Consider the following 20129-nt stretch of genomic DNA (forward strand, 5'->3'; position numbering starts at 1 on the left):
TCAAGTTTAGTTTGGAGTTGTAGGATGTAGCAACTTTAAAAATTATAATAAGTACCACTTTCTTTCCAAAGCATACAAGAGAATCTTTCTTAAAAAAAGAAAAACCAACAGATGTATTCATTTTACTTTCGTTGTACTTTGTATCACACTGGATTCAGCAAGAAATAAGTTCCAACGTAGCATTCAACATTGCAATTTTTAATTTGTCTCACTTGGTGGTGCTGAGTAGGTCCAAATTATGACAAAAGGCCAAGGGTGAGAAAGAAAGTCAACAGAGGTCTTGCGAGTGCATGTGCACGTGGTGGAGATGCATAACATCTGAGCCATGGACTATCAAATTTTAATGGTCCTGGACAAATAATCAAAAAAGGTAACATTTTGCACTCAATAATTCAATAATATTTTGCAGATATAGTCACTGATCTTCAAAAATTACACAAAATGGTACAGGAAAAGGTATGAAAAACAAAAACGGAGGTAAGCAAAATGAATATTGAAAAGGGGAGGAAGTACAAGATATCAATATTAAAGCACGGTGGCACAGTGGCTAGCACTGCTGCCTCACAGCTCCAGGGACGCAGGTTGGATTCCCGGCTTGGGTCACTATCTGTGTGGAGTCTGCACATTCTCCCCGTGTCTGAGTGGGTTTTCTTCAGGTGCTCCAGTTTCCGAAAGATGCGCTGGTTAAGTGCATTGGCCATGCTAAATTCTGCCTCGGTGTAGCCGAACAGGCGCCAGAGTGTGGCAACGAGGGGATTTCCATTGTAACCTCACTGCAGTGTTAATATAAGCCTACTTGTGTCACTAATAAATAAACTTAAACTTAAAAAATTGAGCATTTAGATCAGAGTAAAGAACAAAACCACACAGAACAGAGCAGATATGAAACCAATTACTGTGCCCACAATCTTTGCTAAAACTGAGAGCAGTTTTAGATGGCCATTACACTTGTGCACAAAAGTCAGCAGGGCCATTGGTTTACAGTGACGAAGGAGGCTAGATACCTTGAGGACCTCACATTTCCCTCCATTTTCCCCACAGAAGCCATAAATGGTTGCTTATAAGAAATTCAACACCTATCACATCACTATTCATCAGGGGGAATGCTTGCTAATGAGCCCGTACAAAAAGCTTCCAGCTCCTTCACACTTCACCCATTAGTGCAAGTAAAAGTCTTACACTGGCATTTAATTTTTGCACAAGCAGCACTGAATTACACAAGACTATTTATATATAATTTGAGAATAAATGTTGAATGCCTGTAAGAGCAGTCTTTTTGGAATATCCAATAACAGTATTGTCTAAACAGAAAATAACTAATGATAAATGAAGCAGGAAACACCTGACAATCATAACATAATTGATCGCTCTGTCCATTGTTAGAAGATCCATAAGTATATGTCATTTAATGGCCAGCTAGGGAGGGTAATGTAATTAAGAATAAATAAACTGATTTGAGATAGTACACACCAGAAATAAATTAGTCAACTACTTGATAGATTTATTCCATAATATAATTTTGTCTGCACTAGGCTTACGTACCCGTAATTTCTGAACGTTCGTATTTTTTGATAACCACAGCACAAAAGGCAGAATATCAACACTGCCTCAGATGATAACCTGCAGTACACCGACAATAAATCACACACACCTTTGAAATAGGACTTTTAATTTCACAAGCGAAGTCATCTGTGAGTGACAGGCAAATAAAAATATCTACAGCTGATAGAAACACATACTCAGAGTTTTTTTTTACAAAATGGGAATATTATTCCCAGTCCAGCAGAGATGCTGGAGTTAATCTTATTTGTTGCAGGAAGTACATCAATAGATGCTGACATGCAATGAGGGCAGAAGTGACCTCACTGTAAGAAGTCATTGCTTCTGGTCAAGTGGTACCTTGTCCCTTCAGCCAGGAAAGTAACGTCGTGGACAGTGTGGGATACAATGTAAGAGCTCTATTTGGGGACATGCTTTGTAAAATTGCTGTTGCTTCAGTTTCATTTCATGGAAACGGTAGCATTGTGATAATGTTACTGGACGAATAGCCAGTGTCATACATTCGAATTCCAACACAGCAACTGCAGGAATTCAATTAGTTAACAAAATTAGAATAAAAAGCGGGTCTTGATAATAATTATCATGAAACTATCGGATTGCTGTAAGACCCATCTGGTTCACTGATAAACTTTGTGGAAGGAAGTTTGTGGCCCTTACTCAGTCTGGCCTGACATATGACTTCAGGCACACCCATGTGGTGACTCTCAACCGCCCTCTGAAATTGCCCAGCAAGCCACTTGTATTCAGCCGCTGCAGAAAAACTGAATAAGAATAAAACTGGAAGGAACAGCTGCCACGACCATGGGAGCCCTCAACATCAACTCCAGAATTTAAAGTTTCATGGCAATGAAAAAACACGAGCAAAGGAAACCTCCAGCTGATTATCACCAATCTCCCTCCCTGAAACAGTACTCCTTCATGTTCAGCACCATTTGGAAGAAGCACCGAGGGTAGCAAGGGCACAGAATGTACTCTGGATGGTGAACTTCAATGTTCATCACCATGACTCGGTAACATCATTATTAACTGAGCTGGCTACTTCCTGAAGGACATATCTACAACAGGTGGTGAGAGGACCAAGAAGAGCAAAAATCCTTGACAATTCCATCCACACCAATCTACCTGTTGCGGATGTTTCTGTCCATAATATAATAAAATGCGTGACCACTGCACAATCACTGTGGAGGCAAAGTCCAATCTTCATAGTGAAGATACCCTCCATCACATTGTGCGGAACTACCACCATGCTAAATAGAATAGATTCAGACCGATCTAACAACTTAAAATTGGGCATCCATGAAGCACTATGGATCATCAGCAGCCACTAAATTGCATTCAATCTGTAGTTTCATGATTCAACATTTCCTTCACTCTAAAATTACCAGTAAGCCAGGCGACCAGCCATGGTTCAATAAGGAGGAACACCCGGCATACTTTAAAATGAGCTGCCAATCTGGCAACACTACAACACAGGAGTGAATCATGCTAACAGCAGCAGCAGTACACTACAGAACAATCCAAGCAATCCCATAACAAAAGCTCCACAGTACTGCTAGAACCAATCATGGATAGTGAATAGCCTGAGGAGGAGGCTCCACCAGAGTCATCAAACTAATAGATTGCAGAGTCTAGCACGTCAGTGCAAAAGACAATGTTGAAGTATTAGCAATCATCTTCAGCTAGTAGTGTTGAATGGATGATCCATCAAGAAGCAAGAGAACACACAAAATAGGCCCTTTGGAGCCTGATCCACTGCCATTCAATATGATCATGGCTAATCTTGGGCTTCAACTCCACTTCCCTGCCCATTCCCCATATCCGTACTTCTCTGAGAAATATGTCTATTCCATCAAGGAGCCACATCAAAATCAAATTCAATGGCAATTGTGGGAAATATTTTCACTGGTTGGAATCATACCTAGCACAAAGAAAATGATTGTGCTTGTTTGAGGTCAATAATCTGAGTCCCAGAACATCACTGCAGATGTTCTATGCATCCTTCGTGCTAGGTATGACTTCAAGCAGTGAAAAGTTTTCCAACGATTGCCATTTAAGTTCCTCTCCAAGTCACACATCATCCTTCACCATCACTGGGTCAAAATCCTGGAATTTTCTCCCTAAGAGCTCTCTGGGTGTACCTACACTATATGGACTGCAGTAGTTCAATAAGGTCGCTCATCACCACCTTCTATGGGGCAATTTAGCTATGGGCAATAAATGCTGGCCTTACCAGCAATGTTCACATCCTATGAAGGGATTTTAAAAATTCTCTTCCGCCCCCCCCCCCCCCCCCCCTTAACTCAATATCAGAGTGTGTGCATGAATAGTGCCTCACCAGTGCAATACTTTATTTATTATTAATGGTCCTGCTAAGTCCAGGTGGTCTGAGGAAGGGAGACAGCTACCCTTAATTCTATTCTCCTAGAGAAAGTGGCAAGAGGCGTGCCAGCTGACAAGGCAATGGAGAAATTGTGCCCCCGTGTCACCATAGCTCAGATTAACAAAAGAGGAAGCACCAACTTTGTTGGGAGAAATATCCCAATATCTAAATATTTAATTTATCTAAAAGAAATATCTAAAAAGAAAGAATATTTTGAGCACCTTCTTAAAAAATGGCCTCACTTTATGTTAAACTCACGTGGCTTGCCCATTTTAGCCAAATGATGAAAATATTATATTGTTTGTAACAAGTTATATTTTTAGCATTTATCTGTGGCTATACTTTTTAATGAGTGGACTTCATAATAAAATTAAGCTAACATGTACAAAATGCATTGCAGCTCATCTTTATTTATGTATTCATATCTGAACAATTTATACTATTAACCCAAAGCTGTAAGGTCATGCATCCCATTTATTGCACAATATAAGTTTTAATGTAATAGATTACAGTGACATTCTCTCTCGGTTTGCATACATGATTAGAATTCACGTGGGGAAGGAATCAGAACTCAGTGCAAATTATTGATTGTGTATGGAGAACACAGAGTTCTGATAACCTCACTCATAGATACCAGACTCTGACCCCAATCACTGATATGCTGACACTTTCCTTATTTGTTATAAATAGCTACTTCCTCCATCTAAAGACACTAAATGGTTACTCCATCTAAAGTCATTGAATATTATCTACCTCTTCTGCCTACAGGAAAATCATTAATCAGTAACACTTCATCACAAAGCATTATATCTTTACATCCCATTAGAAATGGTCTAGGTGTACTTCCCAGAATTGTTTTCACCTACACTACTGTCAGTCACATTGTTCAAAAATTTGCTTTACTGGTCTATATTTCTGAATCATAATAAATCACTTCTTTAATATAGGAATCTGTTACATCATTATCTCTCCATCTTCATTTTCAAAAGTTACCTTGAACGTATTTGCCCATTATCCTGTCGAGAAATTTGTTCTCAACAGACATGCGGAATGTGTTGACTAAGCTCAGTTTTAAATATTCTTACATCATCATCATCTCTTCCTCTCTTTATTTAGATAATTGGCTTTTATCACCATCTCTACAAACTTGTTTTACTCCAAAATTCTGGCCGGAATCATCATCCCAGCCCTTTGGAGGCAGCTTTGCAGAAAGGGTGATGGGTCAAGACAGTGGCAAAAACACAATGGGATGGCTTTCCGATATAGTCTCGCCTCTGGATAAGCCTTCAAGGTGTGGGCTGCATTTGGAATCCGCAAACCGTTCAATGGAGGTGGGCAGACAATGAGCAACTTGCCGACATCACTGGGATTTTTCAGGGTTGCATAGACCCTCTCAGTGTCAGGTGGTTCAAAGAGAACCTCTCGGTTGGAGGTTCTAGGGCTTTGGAAACTAAATTAAATCCAGATACCTGTAAGGGGAAAACGGGTCAAGTCGTAACCATGGGTATTCTTGTGGAGGGGTTTTCCATTCACTGAGACCCCCGCCAGTTCTGGGCCTTGTTTTTCTAAACTGACTTTGGAGCTTTTCTAAGACCTCCATTTTGAGGCACTTCTTCAGCAGGGCTCGTCTCTCCCAGTGGGACTGCCGGCAGGCTTCCCAAGCCCCCATCGGTCTGTTATCCTTAATTAGATGGCGAATGCAGAGACCTGTTAACTGGCTACCGCCTTGAAGATCTCCACCACTGGCTCACCTCTGACACAAGCATGGTTGAGGCTTGGAAATGGTCCTAGTGGCCAAAACATTTATGTGCTGAAGATTTCACTCTTCCTAAACTAATCAACATCTCGAGATCGATCCGAAACTGGCTTAGGACGCAAAGTCCAGGGGTAGAAGGTTGTTCGGGTGACTGGAGGCTGGTGTCGGGGGGGGGGGGGGAAATGACACCAAGATTGCTAGGATGGTAATAGTGAAGAGAAGAAGGTTGCAGATTACAGGGAGATATAGATGAGTTGCTCAGATGGGCAGAGCAGTGGCAGATGGTATTTAACCCTGATAAGTGTGAGGTGATGCACTTCGGAAGAAGTAACAAGACAAAGGAGTATTTAATGAATGGCAGGAGACTAGGAAGCTCAGAGGAACAGATGGATCTTGGGGTACTTATTCAGAGATCCCTGAAGACAGCAGAGCAGGTGAATAGTTAAGAAGGGACACTTGCTTTATCAGTCGTGGTATAGAGTATAAAAGCAAGGAGGTAATGTTGGAGCTGAATAGAAAGTAAAGTTTTTTAAAAGTTTATTTCTTAGTGTCACATGTAGACTTACATTAACACTGCAATGAGGTTACTGTGAAAATCCCCTAGTCACCACATTCCAGCGTCTGAGGGAGAATTTAGCACGGCCAATACACCTAACCAGCACATCTTTTGGACTGTGGGAGGAAACTGGAGCACCTGGAGGAAAACCATGCAGACAGTGACCCAATCTGGGAATCGAATCCAGGTCCCTGGTGCTGTGTACTGTGCGCAGTTTTGGTCACCTCACCAAAGAGAGGATGTGATTGCACTAGAGAGGGGTACAGAGGAGATTCACAAGGATGTTGCCTGGGATGGAGCAGTTGAACTATAAGAAGCGACTGGAAAGGCAGGAAGGTGAGGGGGGACATGATTGACGTGTATAAGATGATGAGGGATATAGACAGGGTGAATAGGAAGCTGCTGTTCCCCTTGGTTGAGTGGTCAATCACAACAGGGCATAGTTTTAGAATAAGAAGCAGGAGATTCAGAGGGGATTTGAGAAAACTTTTTTCACTCCGAGAGTGGTAGGAATCTGGAATGCACTGACCGGGAAGGTAGTGGAGGCCAGAAACCTTACAACCTTTAAAAGTATTTGGATGAGCACTTGAAACATCATAACATTCAAGGATATGGGACAAGTGCTGGAAAATGGGATTAGCATGACTTTAATGGTAGTTATTGTCGGTGTGACTCAATGGGCTACAGGGCCTTTTCAGTGCTGTACGACGCTTATGACTCTATCTCCTCCCTTCACAGAATCGCAGAATTGTTAGGGTGCAGAAGGAGGCCATTCAGCCCATCATGTCTGCACCAGCTCTCCAAATGAGCATTACGACTTAGTGCCATTCTCCTGCCTTTTCCCCACACCCCTACACATTGTTTCTATTCAAATAATCATCTAATACCCTCCTGTATCACTCAATTGAACCTGCCTTCACCGCACTCAATGTGTGAAAAAAAGTTCTGTCATTGCATTTGCTTCTTTTGCAAATCACTTTAAATCTGTGCCCTCTTGTTTTCAATCCTTTTCTGAGTAGAAACAGTTTCTCCCCATCAGCCCCTTCAGGATTTTGAACATCTCTATCAAATCTCCTCTGAGCCTTCTTCTCTCCAACGAGAACAGTTCCAACCTCTCCAATCTAGCTTCATGACTAAAGTTTCTCATCTCTGGAACCAATCTTGTAAACCTCTTCTGCATTCTCTCCCAAGTGTTCACATTCTTCCTGAAATGTGGCACCCAGAACTGTACACAATACTCCAATTGAAGTCAAATGAGTGTCTTATAAATGCTCAGCATAAACTCCTTGCTCCTGTACTCTATGCCACTATTAATAAAGCCCAGGATAGTGTATGTTTTATTAGCTGCTCTCTTCATCTGTCCTACTACCATTAATGACTTATATACATTTACACCTAGGTCCCTCTACTCCTGCACATCCTTTATTTTATACTGTTTCTCTATATTCTTCCTACCAAAATGAATGCCTCACACTTCTCCATATTGAACTTCATTTGCCACCTCATGCCTAATTCACTAACGTGTCCATGTTATTTTGAAGTTCGACACTGTCCTCAGTTTATAATGCTTCCAAGTTTTGTATCATCTGCAAACTTTGAATTGGTCCCAGACAGATCAAGATCTATATACATCTTTTTGAGCATTCTTCATGCTTTTGAGATTCATATTTAAAATTCAACAAAAGTGCCAACTAGAAATTACAATTATTGTATTAGGTGTAATAAACTGGTCTTCCTAGATGCCACCCACTGATCACAGCAGACTTCTAGCGAGCTGGCAGACCTGGCTAATCGTTTACCATCCCAATCTCAGCTCATTTGCTGCATAAGGCCTCACCTTTCGTACTTCTAGACTTGACTATTCCAATGCACTCCTGGCCAGCTGCTAGGGCTCAAGCTGATCCAAAATTCTGATACCCATATATTTACCTGCACTAAGTTCTGTTCGCTTATCATCCCTGTGCTTGCAGATTTTCATTGGCTCTCAGTTAAGCGAAGTTTTGATATCAAAATCATCATCCTGGTCTTCAAATCCCTTCCTGGCCTCATCCTTTTCTTTTTCTGAAAACTATTCCAGCCCTCGGCCCTCTGAGATATCTGCCAAGGTGTAAAGGACCAACCTCTACATCTCACTGTCTTTCTTTCCTCCTACCGCTTTGACCAAACATTTGGTCATCTGCCCTCATATCTCTTGTTACTTGCATCAAATTTTGTTTGATAGTGCTCCTTGAAGCACCTTGAGTCATTTTACTTCACTAAATTACATAAAAGCAATTTGTTGATGTTGCTAACAGAATGTATATCCTTAAAGTGTAATTTACGGCATGCAGGCATTGGTATTGCATCAGTGTACCTAAATCTGGCCTAATTCATACAAGAAACTAGAGTCATCCAAACTTATCAATGTTTTCATGTACAATAAATTAACAGTAAAGGTTTCCATTTTTAAAATATCTTCTTATAATTTTAAATACTCTGGCTGGAAGTTTACTGTCCTGCCCGCCACAGGAATCGGGGCAGGTGAGGGGTGGACCATGGAAAGGTTTGTTGACCTCGAGCGGGATTTTATGGTTTTGGGGCAAGGGAGGCCATAAAGTCCCACCCTATGTGAACAAAAGTAGCCAAACAGATTCGACAGAATTGGGACCCAGCTACTTGTGGACCAGAACCCAACAACTAAAACCACAATATAGACCAGAATATTCTCTTCTCATCAAAATCATTTCCTCTTCCCACCATCCCACCATTTAATGAGACTGTAGCCAACAAGCCATACATTCCTGCACGCCATAGCAGAAGCAAAAAGATGTATAATTAAGAAGAATTTATTTGAATTAATCAAGATCACCTATAGATAACCACTGTTTTCACTCAAGGATCAACTTTATACATGCAGTGCAAACAAGATTACACAACAAACAAGTGTACATGTCACAGGCAGCCTGTTCTAAACTGTATCACTGAAAACAGCTTGAAGAGAATTTTTTTTTAAATACATTGAGGCTTACCATAGGTATGGAAGGTTCTTCTCTGCTGCTCAAACATGAAGTCATTGATATGGGCAGGTTCAGTATACCCAGACAGCATATTTCTAGGGGCAGCCATCTGCTGCGTCCTGAAAGGGTTCACTGGACCAAACTGAAAGAGATAATATGTCCACTTGGTTAATTTATCAAACTCAAATTCAATGTTATGGAATTTCAGTCACAAAGCACAACACATTGTTCAGTTTGAAAATATATAGCAGAGATTTAATGATGGCACTAAAATATTTAAGTTGAAATACAAAATTAACAAGAAATACTAAATTACGTCAAGGCAGCCAACTGGGTAAAAATTGGCCCTTTTATTAGGAAATAAAGTCGGAGACTGTTTTACACAAGAAATTACATTCAAAAAATGTGTCCCAATAGGGATTTTCAGGCGTGGTATTATTTAAATGAGCTAATCATCGATCTGTAGCTGCAGAAATAATTTAGAAACATTGGTACAAAATAGTTTGAAGTCTAGTTACAAATGGACTAAATAATACAACATTAAGGTAATATTGGCAATGACGCGATAAGGAGAATTTTATCTTTAACTGTCATTGAGATAACAATAGCACAGAAAAGAAACAAATTCCTGAGGAAAGCAAATGATAAATTGGCCTTTATTGTGAGGGAATTGGTGTACAAGCGTAAGAAGGCCTTGTTACACTTATACAGGTTTTGATGTATACTGTGTACATCTTTGGTCTCTGTATCCAAGTTTACAGTGCAACAGAGATTCACTAGACTCCTGGGATCAGAGGATTGTCCTATGAAGAGAGATTGAGTAGAATGGGACAATAATCTCTAGTTTAGAAGATCATGGTGTGATATCTTGAAATGAGAAAGATTCAAGAGGATGGGACAAGGTAGGTGCTGACAGGCTGATTCTCCTGGCTGGCGAGCCTAGAATAACAATCAAGATAAGGTGACGGAAATTTTGGTCAGAGACAGAGAAAAAAATCTTCAATCATTGGGTTGTGAATCTTTGAAATTCTCTACCCCTGAGAGCTGTAGAGGTTGAAAGATTTTTGGACTCTGAAGGGAATCAAGTGGCATGGAATTTGGGCAGGAAAGTGGAGGCCGAGGGTCAGTCATTAAGTTAAATGACAGAACAGGCTCAAGGGGCAATATGGCATATACGTCTATCCTCTTTAGTTCTTATGAGGAAAGAAATAAGTTTATCAAAAATAATAATAATGGAAAATAATCCAAAAATACGATGTTTTGATATATCAAGATATTGTAAGTTGGTGGAAAAGATATTTTACATCGATTAAGTTCTTCATGTATCTCTCAAATATATATATGGGAATTAATCTTGTACATCACTTGACCTACAATTCAGGAACAGGTTTACAGCTTCTCCATCTCAGACTGGGACGCAATGCAGGAGGCAGTAGAGGGAAATAAGCGACAAAACTAGAGGATTAATTTACATGTGGGACTGGATTCTGCATTAATGTTCTATGTTCTATTTGTTTGTCTAAATGCCCATCTTGCTTACCCAGTAAAATACTGCAACAAAGTTACAACAGAAATCAGGCATTGTAGCATTTCATCTTTACAGTCTCACTAATGTAATGTTTCCTTCATATCCAAATTATTTAAATTGCTTAACAAAAGCATTTAACAACCGGCAAGCACTATCAATGGGATGTTCTCCGGCTACTGGAGAGGTAGAAAGAATTAAAACAAAATAAATTATGTAAGATTTGTTGAACACAGTAAAACCATGTAATGGACTCAAGATAAACATAAGTTACAAGCATGCATTGAAAAATAACATTTATTAATTCACTGCTGAAGAAAGACTTTTTTTAAAATCAAAGCTTTTTGTCTTGTACTTATCAGGACAATTGAAAAACGCAATGCAAGGGAAATCAACAAGTTTATACGGTATGAGAAGAGAGTGCTGATTGGTTGGCAAGTGGACTCTAATTGGTAGCGGCATTACTATGGAGAATGGGCCAGTTGATGGTGACTGACAGTTAACTGCCAAGCACTGTTTGAAATTTAAACCAAGCAGCTTGACTCTGATTGGTCAAGGCATTGCCCTGAGTAATGAAGCAGTGAACGGCCGTCACATGTTTTGCTTAGCTGAAACATACAATTTGTGTACATGTTATTTCTGTCTGCAAAGAACAGAATACGGTGTATGTATATATGCCCTACTTCATTTATAACTGATTCTGCGTAACATGAATTGGCCAAATGGTTATGCAAGTTGTTACAACCAGTTTTGAGCAAGTTCTCCACAAACACAGTGAAGGATGCCGTTAGATTTGCGATGACCATGCTGGGCTTGCATATTGACAGCAATATTGTGTCCATGTGCTCATTTGACACTGCTAGCCTATTAACCAATGTCCCACTTAAGGAATGATGTGGAGATGCCGGCGTTGGACTGGGGTAAACACAGTAAGAAGTCTAACAACACCAGGTTAAAGTCCAACAGGTTTATTTGGTAGCAAAAGCCACGAGCTTTCGGAACAGGCTGCCCCTTCGTCAGGTGGGTGGGAGTTCTGATGACAAACAAGGCACAAAGACACAAACTCAATTTACATGAATAATGATTGGAATGTGAGCCTTTACAGCTAATCAAGTCTTAAAGGTACAGACAATGTGAGTGGAGGGAGCATTAAGCACAGGTTAAAGAGATGTGTATTGTCTCCAGACAGGACAGCTAGTGAGATTTTGCGCATCCAGGCAGGCTGTGGGGGTTACAGATAGTGTGACATGAACCCAATATCCTGGTTGAGGCCGTCCTCATGTGTGCGGAACTTGGCTATCAGTCTCTGCTCAGCGACTCTGCGCTGTCGTGTGTCGTGAAGACCGCCTTGGAGAACGCTTACCCGGAGATCAGAGGCTGAATGCCCGTGACCACTGAAGTGCTCCCCAACAGGAAGAGAACACTCCTGCCTGGTGATTGTCGAGCGGTGTTCATTCATCCATTGTCGTAGCGTCTGCATGGTTTCCCCAATGTACCATGCCTCGGGACATCCTTTCCTGCAGCGTATCAGGTAGACAACGTTGGCCGAGTTGCAAGAGTATGTATCGTGTACCTGGTGGATGGTGTTTTTGCGTGAGATGATGGCATCTGTGTCGATGATCCGGCACGTCTTGCAGAGGTTGCTGTGGCAGAGTTGTGTGGTGTCATGGTCACTGTTCTCCTGAAGGCTGGGTAGTTTGCTGCGGACAATGGTCTGTTTGAGGTTGTGCGGTTGTTTGAAAGCAAGAAGTGGGGGTGTGGGGATGGCCTTGGCGAGATGCTCGTCTTCATCAATAACATGTTGAGGGCTCCGTAGGAGATGTCATAGCTTCTCTGCCCCGGGGAAGTACTGGACGACGAAGGGTACTCTGTCCACCGTGTCCCATGTTTGTCTTCTGAGGAGATCGGTGCGATTTTTCGCTGTGGCGTGTTGGAACCGTCGATCGATGAGTTGAGCACCATATCCTGTTCTTATGAGGTGAGACAGAGTACCCTTCGTCGTCCAGTACTTCCCCGGAGTGGAGAAGCTACAACATCTCCTCCGGACCCTTCAACATGGTATTGATGAAGACAAGCATCTCGCCAAGACCACCCCCAACACCTTCTTGCTTTCAAACAACCACACAACCTCAAACAGACCATTGTCCGCAGCAAACTACCCAGCCTTCAGGAGAACAGTGACCACGGCACCACACAACCCTGCCACAGCAACCTCTGCAAGACGTGCCGGATCCATCGACACAGATGCCATCCTCTCACGTGAAAACACCATCCACTAGGTACATGGTACATACTCTTGCAACTCAGCCAACGTTGTCTACCTGTTACGCTGCAGGAAAGGATGTCCCGAGGAATGGTACATTGGGGAAACCATGCAGATGCTACGACAACGGATGAATGAACACCGCTCGACAATCACCAGGCAGGAGTGTTCTCTTCCTGTTGGGGAGCACTTCAGCGGTCACGGGCATTCAGCCTCTGATCTCCAGGTAAGCGTTCTCCAAGGCGGTCTTCACGACACCCGACAGCGCAGAGTTGCTGAGCAGAGACTGATAGCCAGGTTCTGCACACATGAGGACGGCCTCAACCGGGATATTGGGTTCATGTCACGCTATCTGTAACCCCCACAACCTGCCTGGATGCACAAAATCTCACTGGCTGTCCTGTCTGGAGACATTACACATCTCTTTAACGTGTGCTTAATGCTTCCTCCACTCACATTGTCTGTACCTTTAAGACTTGATTAGCTGTAAAGGCTCACATTCCAATCATTATTCATGTAAATTGAGTTTGTGTCTTTGTGCCTTGTTTGTAATCAGAACTCCCACCCACCTGACGAAGGGACAGCCTGTTCCGAAAGCTCGTGGCTTTTGCTACCAAATAAACCTGTTGGACTTTAACCTGGTGTTGTTAGACTTCTTACTCCACTTAAGGAAGCCATAGATATTTGCACTGCAGCATTATATCATGGTGATCTAGGCCCACCACCATTGCGTGAATCAGCACTCAGCGAACTTATGAACTCAGCAACTCAGTAGTTGAGTTCAGTTTTAAGTTACGTCCAAATAGATGGTGTTCACATGGGATCTCCTCTCGGCCCAGATCTCTCAAACATCTTTGTTGGGTTCCATAAGAAACATGTCATTGAGGAGATTAAGGGTTCAAATTCCAGATAATTGAGCAAATGATGTGGCTGACACTACCTATTCAGTATTAAAGTAATGCTGTACTGTCCAAGGTGCTATCTTTCAAATGAGACATTGAACTGAGGTAACATCTGCCCCCTCAGTTGGGTATAAACATTCCATGGTACTATTCAAAGAGTAGGAGAGTCCTCTCTGGTGGTCAATTTATATCCCTCAACCAATACCACCAAAACAGATGATCTGGTCATTATTCCATCTCTGATTGAGAGATCTTGCTATGTACAAAATGCCTGCCATGTTTCCTTCATTACAACAATCACAGGGTCTCCATCCCTAACAGAGGTGTGGCAGTATCTTGACCAAACAGACTATCGAGGTTCAACAAGGTGCTCACCATTACTTTCTCAAGGGCAATTAGGGATAGGCAATGTGCTGGCCTTGTCAGCAACATTCACATCCCATGACAGATAACAAAAAAAAATGACTACACTTCAAAAACACTTTGGGACATCCAAGGTCATGAAAGATGCTGTATAAATGCCAGTCTTTAAACAGATACATATATATTTTGGATCTAATTCCCAATCAGAAAACTGCATCCGAAAGTAAAAATTGACTCAATGACTCCCCTTCCCACAATAGGCAAGAGTGGGTTGGGAGAATGGAACAAAATTGGGAACACACCACGTAAGCACATTCAACATCTTAACACATTCCAAAGAACTTTACTGGAATGTTTATTGACACAATTTGAGCCTGAACCACATAGGAAGATGTTTCGCCTGATGACTGAAAGCTTGGTCAAAGAGGTAGATTTTGAGATCGTTTTAAAAGAGAAAGATTTTGAGAAGTGGAGCGATTTAGGGAGGAAATTCTAGAACATAAGCTGCAGATGAAAGAACTACTAAGAGAGGGGATGGACAAGAGGCAGAATTAGAGGGATATTGCAGAGGACTGTAGGGCTGGAGGGTTTGGAGGCAGGAAGATCAGCAGCAAAAGAGACAGGGAGACAAGGAACTTTTAAGAGATTTGAAAACATGGATTTAAAGTTGAGCCATTGCCAGTCCAGAACCCAATATAGGTCAATGACCACAGGGTGATGGATGAACAGGATTTGCTGTAAATACAGCAGAATTTTTGGTGAACAAGTTTATGAAGAGTAAGCGGCTACCACACGTTTTACAATGACAAATTGTGAGATGTACATATGTACCAGCGTGGCATGGCAGGACACTTCATGATCATTTTTAAATCAAGCTCTGACAGTCCAATTATAAGCCCGATTTAAATTTAACAACTTCCAGCAGAGTTCCTCGGGCTTGATGGAAATAAGATAGAAAAGCAAGTGCTGTCAACTCCAAAAAGTCAATATCCATATTTGGAAAATGAAGTGAAAGGAAAGTGATCCTACAAAGAAAGTGAACAAAATGGAAATAAGCACATGATAAAACAGATTTTCCTGGATAAATCCAAACCAAAGCAACAGGGGTAAGTAGAGGATAACAACTGCAAAAGCAGTACATAATGGAGTTTCTGTGCTTGTGTTTCTGTTCAGTATTAAGAATTTGATTGTTACATTGAAATATGATTAAGGGCACTGTATGGATGTGAACTTGGGCCCTGGGGTGAAGACGATGGCGCAGACATTTTCAGATCTGTGCCAGACAAATGTTGAAAATTACTTTAGTAATTAGTAAGAAGAATGATGAATGAGAAGGTACTTGAAATAGTACAAGTGAGAAGTAATGAGGCAAACCATTGTGAGTCAAAATGAAATACTTTGGGCATATTACTCAGGAACCATAAAGCTAGGTAAAGAGAGCTTGATTGAAAAAGTAAAAAAGATGTTAAAAGAAGCAACCTAATTAGTAAACCATAGAACAAAACAACTGTACTTGTACTCAATTTCCTCATTTATAAAACCAAAACACTCGCCACTTTTTAATATGTCTATTTTGTGGCACTTTATTAAGCACCTTCTGAAAGTCCATGTATAAAACATCAATCTTCATCAATCCTCTCAATGATTACAGTTTATCAACTTTAGTTACGTGGTTTATTCCTGCTCCATTTTCTGAACATGGATGCATCATTTACAATGCTTCAGCCTTCTGGCACCACCCAGGTCTAAGGAGGATTGAAAGAATGTGGCCAAAGCCTTTGGTATTTCCACCCTTATTTCCCCTCAGCAATTTAGGACTCATTCCATCCAGACTGTGTGATTTACCTATTTTGAACAGCCAATTTTTAAAGTACTTTCTCCACAGCTTTCTATACCACAGAATTTCTCTACCCCCTTTTGTTTTACTAAGAGCTCCCTCTTCCCTTGTGAAGATGGATGCAAAGTACTTACTTTTGGTTCAGTTATACCCTCTGCGCCACAAGATTACCTTTTGATACCAAACTGGCCCCATCCTTTCTTTCCCCATCAGTTTGCTCTTTGTATGTTTGTAAAACTGTGGTCTTTTTAACTAAGGCATTTCTTATTCACTCTCCTTCTGTTCACCTTATGTTTTTCAGCATTCCCCTGTATTTTCTGTACTCTGCTTGGTCCTCTATTGTATAAACCTGACATTTATCATGTGCCTCTTTCTTCCTGTTTATTTACATTAAGATAACTGATGTATTTGATTGTCACTACTCCACTGTTCCTTTCTGAAATTTTTTGCAGATTTGTTCCTTCAACTGCTATCCTCTATTAAGTGATCTATAGTAAACACCCAGCAGTGTAACAGCTTTTCTTCAGCTCCTTAATTCAAACCTAATAGATTCTGTCTTTGAACCTTCTAGTGTATCTTCCCTTTCTAAGGCTGTAACAGTATATTTGATCAAAACTGCCACATGCCACCTTCCCTCTCATTTTTCCTTTCTATTTACCTCCTGAATACATTGTAACCAGGAATGTCTTGTTCCCAATCTTGCCCTTGTTTGACTAAGTCTCCTTTAACTCCATGTGGCAACTTGTGCCTGCTGCTCCGTAACATTATCAAGCTCAATGCATTTATGTATATGCACGTCAACAACCGCCCGCACTCCCACCTTGCTTTGCATTCTATCCTGTTTGTTTCCTCCTCTTTCTAGACTACTTTTTATAGTAATGCTGTTTGTTTCTGCTAGTTCTCTATGTGTCTTGCTTCTCCTATCTGATGCCTCATGCTGGCTTCCCTAAACCCTGTCAAAATACTTTAAATCCTCCTGCACAGCACTAGATATACCTTCGGAAGTATATTTATATCACGAACACTAATTCAATATCAATTAATTTAGAGCAACCTTTTCTTCAGACAAGATTTTCAATGTTAGTTATACATACACATAACAATCAGGATTGTCCATTAATATGAAATTCACACCAATGCTCATCAGTTATGTAAATTACTTAAAAATTAAGGATTTCATTGTTTGAAAGAAAAAGTATTCATATGGATATTTCCATTGCCTCACCCAGAGAACCCTCCTTGTACACAACTCACTGACTCCTACATGGTTCAATAAGACAGCACTAAATTCATTTCAAAGAGCGCAGACCAGTTTCCATTGTTGCCACTGTACAAAGAATATAGTCATACTACTGTACCATTCCTCATTTTAAAAACTGCCTGATGGAAACATAAATCAAATCAAGCAACATACATCATAAACAATGCACAAAACCAAAATACTGTAAATGCATGAAAATTGTTTCATTTTTGCTGTACAAACCAGATACATTGTAAATCACCACTTGAATCAGACCAATGTGTATGTCAGAAACACAACATCATGCTTTGCTTTATTCTGTACACTCCAATTGTGTATTCCAGACATGGGGAAGTGCAAGCTCAATACAAAATATATTTCTATTGATCGGATGAATGCCTCGGAAACCAAGATACCTTTTTATGAATTTACAGTTTTCATTAAAAACATGTGTTCCATTAACTATAAACTATTGTTTATTGCAAGGGGAATTTAATATAGAAGTAGGAAGGTTATGGTTCGGTTGTACAGGACATTGGCGAGACTACATCTGAGGTACTGTGTACAGTACTTGTCTCCTTATTTAAGGATATAAATGTGTTAAAAGCAGTTCAGGGAAAGTTTGTTCAACTAATACCAGGAAAGAGTGGGTTTCTTACGAGGAAAGGTTGGACAGGCTAGGCTTGTATCCACTGGAGTATAAATGAGGCAACTTGATTGAAGCATATAAGATCCTGAAGAGTCTTGACAGGATGGATGTGGGGAAGATGTTCCCTCTTCTAGGAAAATCTAGAACGGGGGGTTACTGTTTAAAAATAAGAGGTCACCCATTTAAGACAGAGATGAGGAGAAATCTCTTCTCTCAGAGGGTCCTGAGTCTTTGGAACTCCCTTCCTTAAAATGCAGTGGAAGCAGAGTCTCTGAATATTTTTAAGGCAGAAGTACATAGATTCTTGATAAACAAGAGGATGTTACCTGGTTAAGCGAGAGGTTACAAACAGATCAGCTACCATCTTACTGGATGAGAAAGCAGGCTGAAGGAGTCAAGTGGCTTACACCTGTTCTTTATTTGTATGTTCCCACGTAACTCTTGCAATGAGAAATCCAGCTTTCAGACAGTGGTTAGCACTGCTGCCTCACAGTGCCTGGGAGCCAGATTCAATTCTGGCCTTGGGTGACCGTGTGGTGTTTGCATGTTCTCCCCATGTATGCGTAAGTTTCCTCTGGATGCTCCGGTTTCCTCCCACGGTCCAAAGATGTGTAGGTTAGATGGAATGGCCATAGTAAATATGTGGATTTATGGGGGTAGGGCGGGCCTGGGTAACATTTTCTTTCGGAGAGTCAGTGCAGACTCGATGGGCTGAATGGCTTCCTTCTGCAATGTTGAGATTCTATGGTTCTGCACTGTAGGGATTCTATGGTTTTCGTTTATGATTATATAATGAATGTCATCAGTTCTCATTATCCTAAGTGAACAAACTCCATAACATTAAATTGCAGTTGCACACTTACTGAAGAGGGCATATAAGTGCTGTCACTATTAGGAGCATCACACTGAGCAAGCTTACCCCATGTAGAGCAGAGAAAGCTATGCTACTAAAAAAAGCATAAACAAAGCAGATGAAAACACTGAAGAAAATAGAAAATCACAAGTTAGACTTTGGGGCTGATGAACTGAATCCGGCTAATTCTTAGATGCCTGTAGAATAACTTTTTTCCAAATATAGATTTCATCAAAAATATTAAAACATTAATTGTATATCAATGGTTTTATCCTGCAACAACTTAAATCCTTACAGCACCTTAAGCATAGAAAAGTTTCCCAACATGCCTCATGGAGCATATTCAAAAATTAAGATCATGCCAACAAAATAAGCTCTCCTGAACAATGGCCAAGAGCCTGGACAAAGAGGTGGGATTTCGGGAGGATCTTAAAATGACAGGAGAGTCTAAAGAGGGAATTCCAAAGTGTGGGATGGGAGGAGACTAAAGGCACGGACACGGGATTTCTCTCTGCTGCCGGGGTCACCGTTGGTGGCACCAGGAAGATCCCGCTGGTGGGAACGGCGAGAAAATCCCACCCAATGGCGGTAGTTTTTCTAATGTTTAACTGTGGAAATTGTGGCTCAAAGACCACATATCAGATAAGTAACATCGAAAAGATGGATGGATTTTGGAAGTTAGTGGGGTGACATCAACATTTACGTGAAATCTGGCATGTTTGTGGATGATGTTGTCAATGGGCAACATGCAGACAAAAACACAAAACAGTACATCACAAAAGGGGACCTTGGTCCATCAAGTCTGCATTAACTCTTTCGAAGAGCAATCCACTTCCATGAGGGGATTTTCACAGTAACTTCATTGCGGTGTTAATGTAAGCCTACTTGTGACACTAATAAATAAACTTAAACACTTTGTCCCACTTCCATGCTCTTTCCCCATATCCCCACGTCGAGTATTTATCTACTTGCTTTCTGAAACTGTTACAATCCTGGCTGATGTTACGACTGGACAGTTAGATTCCCAAACAGAATCCTAGCTTGAGAGATCGTGACTTTTATTTTTTTTAAGAGAGAGGTGAATGAACAGAGGTCCAGGACTGCAGATTAACTTTTAACAAAAGAATAAAACATTTTTTAAACAAAAATTAGCTATAACATACTACTCCTTCACCCCTCCTATATCTTTACAGGTGTACACGGATTCATAAAGATGCCACCCAAAACAGCTACTGTGGATTTCTCATCA

The 20129-nt window shown here is 40.9% G+C and overlaps 1 protein-coding gene across 1 annotated transcript in view; it reads right to left on the reverse strand.

The window, feature by feature from the left end:
- Positions 1-20129, reverse strand: part of cdc40 (cell division cycle 40 homolog (S. cerevisiae)) — a 133663-nt gene that overhangs the window by 99612 nt on the left and 13922 nt on the right. Inside the window, exon 3 of the mRNA XM_078212365.1 lies at positions 9261-9390. Within this exon, the coding sequence (XP_078068491.1) occupies positions 9261-9390 (130 nt within the window). The remainder of the gene's footprint in view (positions 1-9260; positions 9391-20129) is intronic.

This window comes from Mustelus asterias, chromosome 5, assembly GCF_964213995.1.
Source record: "Mustelus asterias chromosome 5, sMusAst1.hap1.1, whole genome shotgun sequence".
Classification (NCBI taxonomy): domain Eukaryota; kingdom Metazoa; phylum Chordata; class Chondrichthyes; order Carcharhiniformes; family Triakidae; genus Mustelus; species Mustelus asterias.